Source organism: Sceloporus occidentalis, unplaced genomic scaffold (genome assembly GCF_023333645.1).
Source record: "Sceloporus occidentalis isolate IW3139 unplaced genomic scaffold, rSceOcc1.0.p SCAF_63, whole genome shotgun sequence".
NCBI lineage: Eukaryota > Metazoa > Chordata > Lepidosauria > Squamata > Phrynosomatidae > Sceloporus > Sceloporus occidentalis.
In genome coordinates, this window is record NW_028317043.1 from 1230688 (window position 1) to 1245124 (window position 14437).

Below are 14437 nucleotides of genomic sequence, written 5' to 3' on the forward strand. Positions count from 1 at the left end.
GTTATTTGTAAGAATAACAATATAAAACCATAGTAAAAACAACATACATTTTGGATTGTAGCGGCCCAATAACAATTTCAGGATCAATGAGCATTTTATTATATTTAATGTATTCCAGAAAGAATTAGGGCCACCCTACACATTTACATCACTGTTACATTACTCGCTACTAACTAGAAGGAATTAACCATAACTAGAAGGGATTCTCCTCCAATGTTTTTCGTAATCATTATTAAACTAAGAGACATGTTAAAATACCATGTAAAAAAGTACCATTCAGAAAGTGGACTATATATATATATATATATTTATAATATATTTATTTATTTATATATGTGTATATATATATATATATATATATATATACACATACAATTTTTATGATTTACTTATATGGCAGCAGCAGTACAAGCAGCGCTTTAGAAAATTTGGGGTGTAGCAAATGAAACTGAAAAGAGATATATTACTAAATAACTTAATGACGGTTTATGATGACGAGCGTAGAATGTTAAACCCATGCAGACTTTTTGGTTTTACATGCTGTGTTCTTGTCAGACTGTGCGGAATCCTGCTTAGTAGAATCGCTGATGAGTTCTTTCCTACAGCGGGGTTGCCTCTGGGTGACTAAAAGCTGCTCGCTTACAATTGTGCTGCCGCCAGGAGATTTGATGCTAATTTGCCAGGGATGAGCCTTGTTGCTGTTTGCGTTCACGTTGGACTTTCCCACATCCGGATGGGAACCTTCTGTCTGAAATGAAGCCGTTTCTCCTTCAAGTGAAGGCAGCGAATGTGAATCTCCTTTAATTTGTCTGTTGATTCTCTCGAGGTCATTGGAAGGACATTCCGTATATATGATCATTTGCTCTGGAGTTTCGGGAGGTTTGGTATTTAGAGGGGTATTAGAACAGAACCCACCTTTTAGAGAATCATTTTCCAGTAACATTTCCTTTTTATGGATATCTGACCTTCTTCTTCTTCTTCTTCTTCTTCTTCCATTGGCTACATAAACGAGGTCTACCACACTGAGTATCAAGGAGATGGCAGTGGTCCCCCAGATAAATATCATCATTAGTGACTTTTCAGTGGGTCTCGAGATGAAGCAGTCAACGCTGCTAGTGCACGGGGGCTCGGAACAGCTAAATCTTTTAGGGACTAAAATCCCAAAGAGAAAATACTGCCCTGCGCAGAAACCGACCTCTAACACAGTCCTTAGAAGAAGATGTACTATGTAAGCCAAGGAGAAATCTGGAATTTCCGTATTCAAACCGTCATTGTATGAGTTATTCTTTCTGCAGTGATCATTTACTTTGGTCATGTGTTTTATCGCTTTGTTTAAAACATGGACGCTGAACAAGGCGTACGGCAAGAAGACCATCACGGTCTGAATCAGCCAATATCTCATGTAGGACACCGGAGAGTAAATGTCATAGCACACATTAGAACATCCAGGCTGTAATGTGTTGCAGATAAATCGTTCCTGCTCATCTCGATAAAGTGGATATCCAGCAAAAATAGCCATCAGCATTCTAAGTAGGATCATTAACGTAAGCCAAATCTTTCCTGCAGGGAAAAAAGCCGGTTCAGTTTAGGCAACGTCTTTAAATACTCCGCTAGCATTAGCATAATGATAATAAGAGAAATATCTTCATGTAACAACAGTGAAATGTTACGCTATAAAATCATGTTTTCCAAATAAAGAAAAATACTTAGAGACCTGTGAGATCCTCATTTTCCATGCGCAACTGCAATAATCTATCTAGGCTAAAATCTAATATGGAACTAGAATGAGCCAAGAAAAGGTTAATATTATAGGTTTTATGGTGAGAAGATGTGTTGGGGCCACAAACATAGCCACCCCGTTTACAGCTGGTGAGAACCCTTAAAATATGGCATGTATAGGACAATGGCGTTTGGAACTTATGATGGCCAGTGAACCCTAGTATAGAAGGATGTAGCAGAATGTGAAAAATACAAAGAAAAGCAGCGTACCTTTATAAAAACAACATAAAAAAACACAATTTGCCGGGATCTGATGACATCAAATATATTTCTCTAAATACCTCCAAATATAACATCGTTCTTTCCTTGTATTTAGCATTAGTTTATATAATATTTAATATTACTGTAGCTGAAAGTAAGCACCCGTGATGATGCCGGTGTACTTTACAACCCACAATACACAAAGCTTAAAAAAAAAGAAAGAAAAATGGACAAACAGGGTAAGTAACCCTAATTAAATATGGCAGCTTTGGAGAATTCTCTTTTTCTAGGTGCCTTGGATGTCCTTTTCTCCATTAGCACTGAGTATTAAGCTGATTTATCTTTGGTAGTATGCGTAACAATGTCTCCGCAGGTTATGGCAACACTCAGCCTGAAGGGCATGTCCACCTAAGTGGGCCAGAAATAAAGCAGGCAGACAATATGTTCAATGTGAGCTATTCATTCCTGTCCATAACGCATTTAGACAAAGTTAACACATATAGTATGCATAGAAGGTTCCCATAACGGATCCAGTCATCGTTTACATGCCGCGTGCCCTGGTGGCTATATGTAGAATTGCAAATAAAACCAACAAAAATGTAGTGGCCCAACATTTTTCAATAGGAACAGCTCCAGGGGACCACCAAACCCATGCCAGCCCTCCATTACAAATATTACTTTTTATTTAAATTGAACACTCACAATTTTATTGTTGAGCTTTTGAAAGTTTTTGTTTTGCGTTTATTTTAACAAGATATTCAACTATGCCTTTTTTTCTAGAATTATATATATATATATATACTCTGTATATATAATATGTATATGTATGTATATATACGGTAAATCACTAAAGTGTTTAGTCATATATCTAGAATATATAGAATGTAATATAATAATGTTTGATAGATAGATAGATAGATAGATAGATAGATAGATAGATAGATAGATAGAATAAACAGATAATTACACCTTAATCTCTAAATGAAGTCATGACTTTAAAAGTAAAATATTGTAAACTGAAAGTTTTCATTGATGACTAACATAATTTCATGCAAACATTTACAAGAATTGTAATTAACCTAAATTTCCATGAATGCCACACAGAGAGCAGAATATTTGATTTGTATGGAGCTTTCATTAACCTCGTACTATATTATTGTAAAATTGTATTGGTGTCCAGTGAGAAATAAATAAGATCTAGTAAGCTGCTTATAATATCTAACATGTTTTGTCTTCTATTTTTTTGTAAGCCTAATTAATGATAGAAATAAGATTTTAAGGATTTATTGTAATTTCTACTTACCAATCGGAGTGACATTGTAGGTGAAAGTAACAAATAAATATCCAACAGGGTCCAAGTACTTCATAATTACATAGGCGCTGGCTCCCTCCTCCTTTATTACAGGCGGTATTGTTTTCCAATTAAATGTTTAAAAATGAGCATTAATATCACACTTAATGCCAACTTGGAGTTTCTTGAAGGACCCAATGATGGGGCCAGGGTAGTCTTCGTAGTTAGGTTGTCCTCTTATAACTGCAATTAAAACATGATGATCTTACATATTATTTCTAATTTTCAATTAAAAAAAATGCAGAAAGATTAAGATCGTATAATTCTAAAAATACAAGGAAATAGTTACCTTTAGGACATTCTGATGTTACCTCTGTGGCTTCTCTGTGCTGACAACTGGTACCAGACAAAGGATAACACAAGGCACCCTGCCATGATGGGCTATTCTTACCACCGAGAGCATTCCAGCATCTGAGAATTGTTGGAATATTTGTTGGAAAATGAGATCACAACACGGAATGACACAAGCCTATAAATTCCCGGAGAGATAAAATAGAGACACTGTGCAACCATAAGGGATTTTATACCATATCTATAATATATATATATATATGTATATAGAGAGAGAGAGAGATAGATAGATAGATAGATAGATAGAGAGAGAGAGAGAGAGAGAGAGATAGATAGATAGCTATATCTATATATCTGTATCTATGTATCTATCTATATATATATATATATATGTTTCAGAATAAAGTAGTATTAAATATGAATAAGGGGTGACTGTCTAATTAGGACACATTTTGCAATTAATATATGAATAATATATATTATAATATATTAATATATATTATATTATTATTATTTATATTATTAATATATATATATATATTAAGAGGAAAAAAACAATATTTTATAAGAAACCAATAAAATGGTTTTTATGTGTTTGATTTTTTTTGTTTTTGATTGGATTGAATAGCTTTTTAAAATATATTTTGTAACATATGTTCACTTACAGTAACTATTGTTTTACAACAGAAACGCTTAAAAACTAAGTGTAAATATCAGGTAAAGTTGATGTCAGTTGTGTTCTATTTGTTCTTCTATAGCTTATAAAGAGTTACAGACCTTACTTAGGGAAAACTATCTTTTTTTTTAGGATACTATAAGCTGTACATGCATCCAAAGGAGGAAAATGTTAGGAGGGGTCATAGTCTAAGAGAGGAAGGTGGATATGTGGAACAGCATCCTAGAAGAAGTGGTAGAGGCTAATACAGTAAGGGAGTCTTACTGAGTCTTTACATCAGGAAAAATGGACAGACTAGATGGGCCGAACGGTCCTTGTCCGCTGTCTTGATGTTTTACATGAAATGTTCGGCATTTGGGGGTTATATGATTCCAGTTTAAGTCTCACAGATACTTTTAGCTGTGGTCTTATTCCCGTAATAGAAAAGAGCGCATTCCATTCTTTCTTCTGTGTAACCGTCTGCACCTGTTCACCACATTTTAGACATAATCAGACTATAATGCGATTTACACCATATCAGCTATTCACACAATAGGGATCAATGTCTTGGCTTTTATATAGAATTGTATATCACAATGTATATCACATACTTACATTAATTTAATATTTATAGTGCCACTGAGATTTAAAATATATAATTGAGCATTAAACATGGTTCCTTTAAAGGGACACTCCAGCTACAGTGATAGATAACTAAGTGGTCCCCTTTATTTATTGTGATCCCCGTATAGATTTGCCCCCTAGGCTTTTTCCATACAAGAGATGCGTCTGACCAAACACACCTCCTAACACGTGATATATTTACCGCCAGTCTCTTGGAACGACGCAAGGGCAGGTTTATAATAACCCATGCGCATGTGTGAAAAGCGCTCCCCATTGTTTTCAATGGCATTGCTTCCCTGCAACTGATTGGCTGCTTCACTTTATAAAATGTGGTGCTGTCATCATAGCAACCAGTGCTATTTTTTATTGTATGTTCATCGATGAACATTTAAATTAAAAAACAAATCTGGATTTTATTGACATTTTTTTTTTTAAAAAAAAAGACTATTTAAAGTGTGTTTTTTTTACCCCCGCCAACTACAGATTTGATATTAACCATCAATATTTATGTTCCAATTAAGTGGCACAAATTTTTTATTTTACTTTCAAAGAAATTATTTTTAAACATATATTGTTCTTTTTTTAACATTTGCACCAGATTTAAATGTCATACAAAAAAAAAAGGTAGTTTAATTTTATGAGTGTTAGAGGTTAGAGTGTTGCGCATTTTAATCCCCTGCAAAACGTGGCATTCAAAGGGTTACCCAGGTGACCGTGTGGAGGGAGATGCCCTGAAATCAAAGGGTTAATACATTTGTCTCTATTTTTTGTCCTGCCCGTGTGACTGTCTCGTGTCCTGAAACCAAGTTGTGTAGATAGGAAAAGGCATTTTTTATGTTTATGTGTAATATTTTATGTATAATATTTACTTCCTATATTACTAGTAGCGCACTAAAATTATGTTAAAATTGTGTTTTTATTTTTGTTTTAAAACAATTCTAGTTTTTACTTAATACATTCTTAAACAGCAAAGACTTAACTAAGGAACGCTCAGAGAAACTTAGGAGTTTGCGTAGCACTCCTAAGCTGTATATTGGGTATTTAATGAAATATCGCCCACAAAGCCTGTTTTAGTTTTGCATAAAGTGTATCTGTCACTCCCCCAGACCGTACATTTTATAGTTCTATACACCAAATATACCCATGGAATGGTGTTTGAAGATTAAAATAACCAATGTATGCATATTAGAAAAAAGCCACCTTAAATTGTTGGCTTCTGGAGACACGTTAGTGTTATTCCTCCCCATATTCTTCTCTCTATACGTAGGACGTATGGGTCAGTGATTCATTGATTACAGCCCTGCACTGGCCATCTGGGTACGCTGGACAAATGCCCACCAGCACCTCATACTCACCCGATCCGCATCAAATCGGGTGCTGCAATGTACAGGCGACTGCTGGATACGCCAGGCCGCATGCTACATCTTCAGACGGCCGCCGGCCTTAAAGTACCAGGGCCATCTCATCATCACGAAACCAGAAGTGATGGAAGCAAGCTCCTGAAGGGTTAAATACAAATAAAAGGCAACGCTGGGCATCCAAATGTTAGCGCCACTCACACGACAAATACACACAAAAGAAAAGATGGATGTGAAAATCAAAATTCAATGAAATGGAAATTCAAAATCTTGCTGGATTGACCTAAAAACCCCTCTTAATGTCTCCAACCTGCTGCTTACAGCCAATTACAGAACGCAAAACGCGGAGACTCCGCCCACCCAATACAGTTCGCTCGTAAAGAGTTTCCGCGGGGGTATACAAGCGAAACGCGTTTCCATGCGCTAATACTGCACTCAGAGTGTTGACTCACTCCATGCGAGTTGAACTGATGGATTTCTTTTACTTATTTTAAATAATGGATACACAATTGTAGTGTTTCCTGATCGATCCAGCAGGATTTTGTATTTATATTTAATTGCATTTTTATTGTGCAGGGAACAAATTTTCTTTTGTGTCCATCTCATTATCGCCAGTCTGGCCCTGACTGATTGATTTTACCAGGTTTAGAAACAATTACAGCTATTAAAAAATTAAGAAAAACCAACATAAGCCATGAGTAGATGTTCTTATCCTAGGATCTGCGAAGGTAACAGTTCCTCTTTAAGTTCTGTGAATGGAGAACCTACAGTAAACCAGAAGAAGGTTCTTATAAGGAATTATTACAACAAGAGGCCGAAATCCCACAGGTTCTAATATTCCGCTGTCCAGAATATTCACTTAATTCCATTTTACTTTTCACAATATCATATTATGGAGTTCTGCTTGATAGGTTCTCTTGGGTATCATGAAACTTTGTAGCCAAATGGTCCTGAAGTGTAGTGTCACGTAGATAAAATATACTCTCCTGTCTAGAGGTCTACACCGAAGGGAAGAATTTCGGAGTAAGAGTACCCGGACTGTAAGTTGCCTCTCTGAGCTGGGCATCTTGGGACTTAGCGGGAAAAGATGCCTTTCGGCAGAAAATGACAGGGTCCTCTATTGCTCTTGTGACACAAAAGAAGATTCTGATAGGCTGTTGCCAGAGAAACCGAGAAAGCTTCTTAAAAGTTGTTTTTAAGCAATAATGCCTTTGAAGAGCAAAACATAAAGCAACAGATCAGCTAAGGGTTATTTGCCTAACATGCCAGAGAGAGTGTGCGTAATAGAGAAGTGGGACAGCACCTTTAAAGCATATTATATAAGCTACACAGCTCAGTGCATATACCATACCTATAGATAGCTCTTGGTTCTTATCGGTTTATCACTTTCCGCACATCTGCTTGATATTCGAACCTAAGGATTAGAGGGCTGTAACTTGTGAAATTCCGTAATGTACATAAAGGAGATATTATTAACCTACATTGCAGAACATTTGCCGAGTTGTTAAGAGATGAACATTTGGTAGGTAAATTGCCCAAGATTTCTTAGCCCTCTATAACTTTTAAATCTGATATTACCACTTTAAGTTAAAATCATAGATACTGAAGCAACCCTTACACGCTCATGTACAACAGACCTGGCACGGTTGGCTTCAACGGTCTCAAAAATGTCCTCCCTTTCGGCCAACTAGACCTCTCAATAGTTGAACCCAAACTTTGTAATTCATTTTTACATTTCCTTTCTTATTTTTCTTTACAAAAAAATTTGCAGGTCTAGATTTTCAATATTCTATGTAAACACCGTGATAAATGTTTAAGTAGGTTTACTGGAAGATCACACCAGAAACGTCAAAGAGGAACGTGCCCTGGAGACAGGATCTTCAAAGTAGCCGTAATGTTTTACCCCTCAAAGCGGAAGAGGTCAGCCTGTAAAGCTCTGACATGCTCCTCCGGCATCTCCTTGAAATAGATAAAATGTTTGTATATAAACTCAAAGGTTCATGTTTAGTACTCGGATTACACCTACAACAAATGTTTTTCAAGCCTGGGATTATTGAAACATATAGGGCAGAAGTTGAGGGCAACGTACAAATTAACGATGGCACTAGAATGAAAACGCTTGCCTCGATAATAGAAATGGCGTAAAATCTCATTATTGAATTTAACCTGTTGAGCTGACAATGTGTCACTCATTCCCTGGACTTAAAAGGTCTTGAAGGCAATGCTGACGCAAAGCACGTGTTCAGAACATTGCCGTTAACTCTCAGGGTAGTACGGGAGTGAGCTGTGTGCCTTACTGTTTTATTCAGTGGGATAATCCGAGTGGGGTAAGAAAGTAGCCCCAGCCAAGGCACAAAATAACACCGTAGGCCATCGTCAAAGCAAATGTGCCAAGGTAGATACGGGTGAAGATATTTAGCCTACTTCCCTTCTATTCAAAATTCTTCCTGAAAAACGAGCGCTTCCGGCATAAATTTAGTTAGCTTAAGGCTCATACACAAGACACAGAAACACTATGAAGCGCTAATCTACCCAAACACTTCTCCAGGTGTTCGGTCAAAAGGCAAGTTAAAGAGCTTCAGCCGTATCAGACACTATATGTTAATTCAGTCATGACATGGGGTGTCCTAAAGCGGATTGCTTGCATCCAGGCAGTTCTTGATCTCCTAGCATCGACAATGGCATTTAGCTCCATCCACTTTTAGACAGACTCCAACCCTTACCCTTCAAACCAAGACCATCACCACCCTGTGTTGCTGGCTGCATCCATCTGACATGGAGTGGATTGCCCCAGGATTCTGGTCTAAAATACATGTGGCTACCATACTTAAGTTAGGGGACTATGATAATAAACGTAATCATGGCGGGTAGACACACAGGGCCAGAAAATATGGTGGCTGTTTTCTATATTGACTTTTACTTTCATCCATGCACAATCCCAAATCCATAACGTGATTTTATCGTCTCTAAATATATTTTTTTTAAAAATGAAATTACCTTTTTATAAATTATTCACAGTCCCATATTTAACCCCCTCAGTCCCCTATAGACGTACCGATACGTCCATAAAACGCATCTCAAGAAACACATATGGACATGGCGGTACGTCCTGACCTTCTTGCAGTGGCACGGGCACATCCCTGCCGCTACACAGTAGATCGACAGCCTGTCAGAAGAAGGCTTTCTGCTGCCCGACCTCATGCAACAGCTACCGGCGTGAACACCGGAAAACTGTTACATTTTTAAATGCCCGATTGTGCATTCCGTTCCCGGGTCGCATCACTGCTGACGTCACCAGGAAGGTCATCGGAGGACAGGATATCCCTGGGTCTGCCTAGACCCTGCTGGGATATCCGATCACTCCGATGAGGCACTGATCACAGACACTATGATCTCTATGCAAGTCAAGTGTGATCGGTGCAGGGAGGAGAGTGAGAAACCACGTTTGAGTAGTGATGCAATTCCATATTTTATCTCAGCAAAAGGGTTTGGCAGTTACTAAAGTTCCTAAACATATTGAACCCCGCAGCCCCGGGGTTTCAAAGTAATCCTCATTGAGGGATCATGGGAAGTGAGTGGAAATTAGCATAACATGGCAGCCCCCCTCTCTGTGATGTCATATCTCTGAAAGAGAGATCATTACATTGGATGATTTTCAGTGGGGGGGATCTGATAATCATTTAACCTCAGAGCTTCCTCAATCTAATAATCTCCATTCCATGCATGACAATATTTGTTTAGTACATACAAAAACACAAAACACTTTTGTACAAATCCAGCTTTATTGACAATGCATGGAGCTTGCAAACACTTTATAATCACTAAGAGTAATCCAGTTACAGTACTTTTTTTTTTTTTGGCAAAATTGGAACAACTAATAAAGAAGGCAGCGAGAACAACTGGTTTTATTGTCAGATAAATAAAGTCAAAATCACAAGGCTACTAAATGCAAAAAGTGTAAATTAAAACAAGTAAAAAAATCCACACTGCAGATTAAAATCTTAATGTTTAGTGCAAGGAACATACAAAAAGTCACATAATTATTTCTAAATAAAGAAAAGGGAAGAATAATTATATAGAGGTAGAGCCCACTGCGTAAAGCCTGATGAGGACTAAACCAAAAAATTAAAAAAAGATTCATCCCGCTGTATATCAGCCCATATGTACATATATACAATAGGCTATACAGATGTAAATAGGTTTATAACATTAACAAAATGCAGCAAGTGCACCGAGACCTTCATATAGATAAGACATTTCATGGCGCTAACCTTTCCCGCACTATAAATGCATTTGTAGAAGTAATTTGTAAAGTCTACTGGTTCACAGATAAAAAAAAATTTTCAAAATCCACAAAAAAAGGGGTTTTTGTTCATAAACAATATTTGCAGAGATACAGCAAAAATATACATACCTCCCTATAACAGTAATTGGTTTAAACCAGTACACCGTGCAATATGTTGCCAGATATACTATGCGATACATTTTAAACATTAAAGAGTGAGTTATTCTAGGCTATATGGCTAGCCTTCTTTTTAAAGTAACTTCTTATTAATTGAAATCAGTCGTACAACGTGTCAGGCCGTACACCCTTGGTGCTGCCCTAGGCCTAACCCAGGGCAAAGCCACCAGATGCCCATCACTAGCCTTACTGCTGGGCATTGTAATATGATGTCATAGCTTGGCGCTCTTGCACTTTTTAAGGAAGCGCTGTAAAAGCAGCATACTATGGGGGGGCAGTACGGACTTGGCACAGTGCTCCACAGTGTTCACGAGCCGGTTGGAGAGATCACAGATCGCCCTTTTAACTGATCTATAGTGCAGTGGGGGCTACAGGGAGCCTGGTTGCCCAAATGTGTCTGCCAACCCCCTGGACCTGCCATCCTGCTCCTTTTCTGCTTTAGGCCTGAATATACTTCTGCTTTTAATACTAAAGAAAAAAGTATATTTATGCTTCAGCACCAGGGTCTCCTCCTTAACCACTAGATTGTAAGCTCACAAGAGCAGGGCCCTCCTCTCCTTTTGTACCAGTTTGTTATTGTGTATGATTTATTTTTTTCTGACTCTGTTGTAACAGCGCTACGGAATCTGCTGGCGCTATATAAATAAGTCATTAATTATCCCAGGGCCCTTTGAGAGAAGGTAGCACAGACCCATTACTCTGCAGAACTTCTGATGAGCGCGTGTGATAACGTTGCCTAATATCCTTTTGCCTAATGCCTATTGTGCCCACCTGTCTGGTCACATAAGTGATCTTTTGTTCTCAAACTTGTATTTAAAATGCGGAGGGCCCAACATGCGACTCAAAAATAACACCGGTAACAATATTTTACTGGGCGTATAACAAAGAAAAACAAAGAATCCAATATAATATTCAGTTTCAGTAGAAAACACAAAATGTCCACAGAGGTGATAATAATAATGATAAAAAAAAACATATCCAGGAACACCTTATGACTTAAATATGTATTCCTTGGCTAGAGGGGGTTATATTAAAGGGTTCAACCACATTCAAGAGGGAAACATTTTAGAAAGTGGTTAGAAAAAAAAAAAAAAAAAAAGTACGATTTGAAAGTGGGCACTGGAAGACTTCTACACACTGAAGAGTGAGTGTGTGTGTGTGTGTATTATAAATAATTATACACACATATATACACACATTCAGACACGCATGACTGGGATACATATGCCGCTATCACAGAAACTAAATACTAAATAAGTAAAGGTGTACAGACTAGATGGAATAATTTATCTTACTACCCCATATTCCAATAGGCTAACGCTTAGCTGTATGGAGTCAGAATGGAGTTAGGAATAAATAAAATCATTAAATATTGCCAAAGATAATACTAATCACAGGGTAAATCACAAAAAAACTGTAGAGGGGGGTGTTGATGTTATTTGGCAATGGATGTGTATCAAGAGCCCTGTAACTGGCATATGCTTCTTTATTCACTGCCAATATTTTTCAGATACCCACCGCTCTTACAGCAAAGCATCACACCTTGAAGCTGCAACTTAAGGGAAACCGTGCATCTCCTACATGGTTAATATAATCTATTTATCAAAAGAGCAGATGTCAGCAAAAAAAGAAGCAAGAAATCCATGCATTAAAAAAGCCATTTTCTGTTATTTTTAAATAAACTTGTTATAACGTTTCTGGTCTCTTTAAACACAGCGAAGACTCCAGCAGTGCCCAGCAGAAGAAGCTGGGGTCATCAATAAACAGCATGTGGATCAAATAGGGCAACCCAACAGTAAGGAACCTCCTCGGCTCCTGAGCTGTGACTGATCTGGCAATACACCAAATACATAACGTTCATGTTACTATCATGTTTTTGACTGCGTACTTTGTATTTGGATGACCATGGACGTTAACATTTTACCTTAAACAAAAAGGGAGTCAGTCTCTTGAATTCTAAACACAAAAAAAGAAAAAAAAAAGCTAAAGTGCAAATATATCCTGAAACAAAAAAAAGGTGCCTCTAACCGTCAGATGTGTAGCGAATACAAAAGATACAAAGCTTCTGGACCCTACAATACCACTCAACTGTGACAAATGACCAGGAGATGTACATCTTAAGCCATAGAGGCATTGCCCACCTCCCAAGCATTATTGTCCTTACTTCATATATCCAGTATACATGCTTTAGAAATATAATAATGTATGTATGTATGATAGGCTCATTTGTACAAAGGTAACGCTTACGTCCCATTCATTGAGCTTCTAAAAATACATTAAGCGGGGTTTAAATGTCCAAAATTAAATACTGTAATAAATCACATTTTAGCAGAGCTTCAACATTCATCAAAGTGTGCAAGTTCCAGAGAATGAATTCCCATTTATTACTAAAATCTATACATAATTCTGCGCTTGTTTCCCACTTTAACCAAATGCATTGACAGGAGTTCTAGACATCAATGGGAATTATGAAAGAGCTAAGCTGGAAAAATAGATATATACATTTTTTTTTTAAGTTTACCTTGTTTTTTTTTAACATATATATTGTATATACACATACAAACAAGTTTATACTGTGTCAAAGGTAAACATAGAAAGACTAAGTATATTGCTTGCAAAATGGGCCAAGGCTGCAAAGGAGTTAACTCATTGGGAGATATAAAATCTAAGTTTTACAAAATGTGTTACTTTTCATATTAAAATGGGTAATGTTCAGTAAACCGCATGGTCCGTCATTTACATCATGGTCTCTTGGTGTTTGGTTCCATAAAGTTTTGATAGCAATTTCAAGAGGTTGGATCTCTTTTGTTCGCTAAATTTTCAAGGAGTGGGCAAAAGGAATGATCAAAGTTTGTATACTCTCTCATTCATACACATTTACAATTTAAATAATAAGATATAGAATGTTCAAGATTGACTTCCAAAGCATACCATTGAGTTGCTCTGGCAGACACATTTTAAACATACAAATAAAGGAAGTGATGGGCGATGGCCCCGTCCAGCGCTTACAATCCAATGTATTAAGATTGTAATGACTAGATTGGCAATGCAGCCCAGAGCACTTCCAGATCAAGGAATGTTAAATTTCTTGTAGTTAAACATTTTGTGAAATAATATTATCAGGTGAAGAGATTAATAAGAATTATCTTTGAGCTTGCATTCCTCATCCTTGGCAAATTTTAAACGACTACAAAACATTCCGTGTTTGACTTGTTTTGGTCTCCTCCGAGAATCCGAGGCATACAAGACTACAAATCCCAATATTTACATTGCGTATGGTGAAAACCTGGGTCCGGACAGAGCAAGTAGCTCACAACATAAACAAAAGTCATAATAAAACACAACAAAAGTTTTAACACTGCCGTTTGATTTTCTTGGTATTAAACCAGATGAGAATTTCCAAGTTGAAAACAATATAGATTCAGATGTGCAAGGGCCATTTCGTATAGGTTTCCCATTTCTTGATCCTTTTAAGATGTCTTTCTGAATTATGATGGGAACCAATGGGGAATATGGAAATGGCTTAGAAATGGTTCCAAAAAAGTGAGTGATGTTATCCCATCCTTGTGACAGGGAGGCACTGTAAGGGAGGCTTACCAAATCTGAAATAGTACAAAAGAAGCATGTCTTCTTCCTCCAAGACATAAAAGAAAACAATAGTTTGCACAAAAACAGTACAAGTTTTTTGTACTGGAGACCGCCATGGAGAGCTGCCG

General features: G+C 37.2%; 1 protein-coding gene across 1 annotated transcript; it reads right to left on the reverse strand.

The window, feature by feature from the left end:
• Positions 1 to 508: 508 nt before the first annotated feature.
• On the reverse strand, positions 509 to 3347 carry LOC149287173 (gap junction delta-4 protein-like). Its single transcript, XM_089493176.1, has 2 exons — positions 3284 to 3347; positions 509 to 1560 (listed from the first exon to the last, which is right to left on the reverse strand). Exons 1-2 carry the CDS (start codon positions 3345 to 3347, stop codon positions 509 to 511), a joined length of 1116 nt encoding a protein of 371 aa, XP_089349302.1.
• Positions 3348 to 14437: the final 11090 nt, after the last annotated feature.

What these genes read in the sequence shown, in the direction of transcription:
- LOC149287173 (XM_089493176.1), bottom strand. Translation starts at nt 3,347, where the DNA reads ATGAAGTACTTGGACCCTGTTGGATATTTATTTGTTACTTTCACCTAC. An exon ending in CTACAATGTCACTCCGATTG is followed by an intron (nt 1,561 to 3,283) that starts GTAAGTAGAAAT and finishes TTTTCCCTGCAG; the next exon opens with GAAAGATTTGGCTTACGTTA.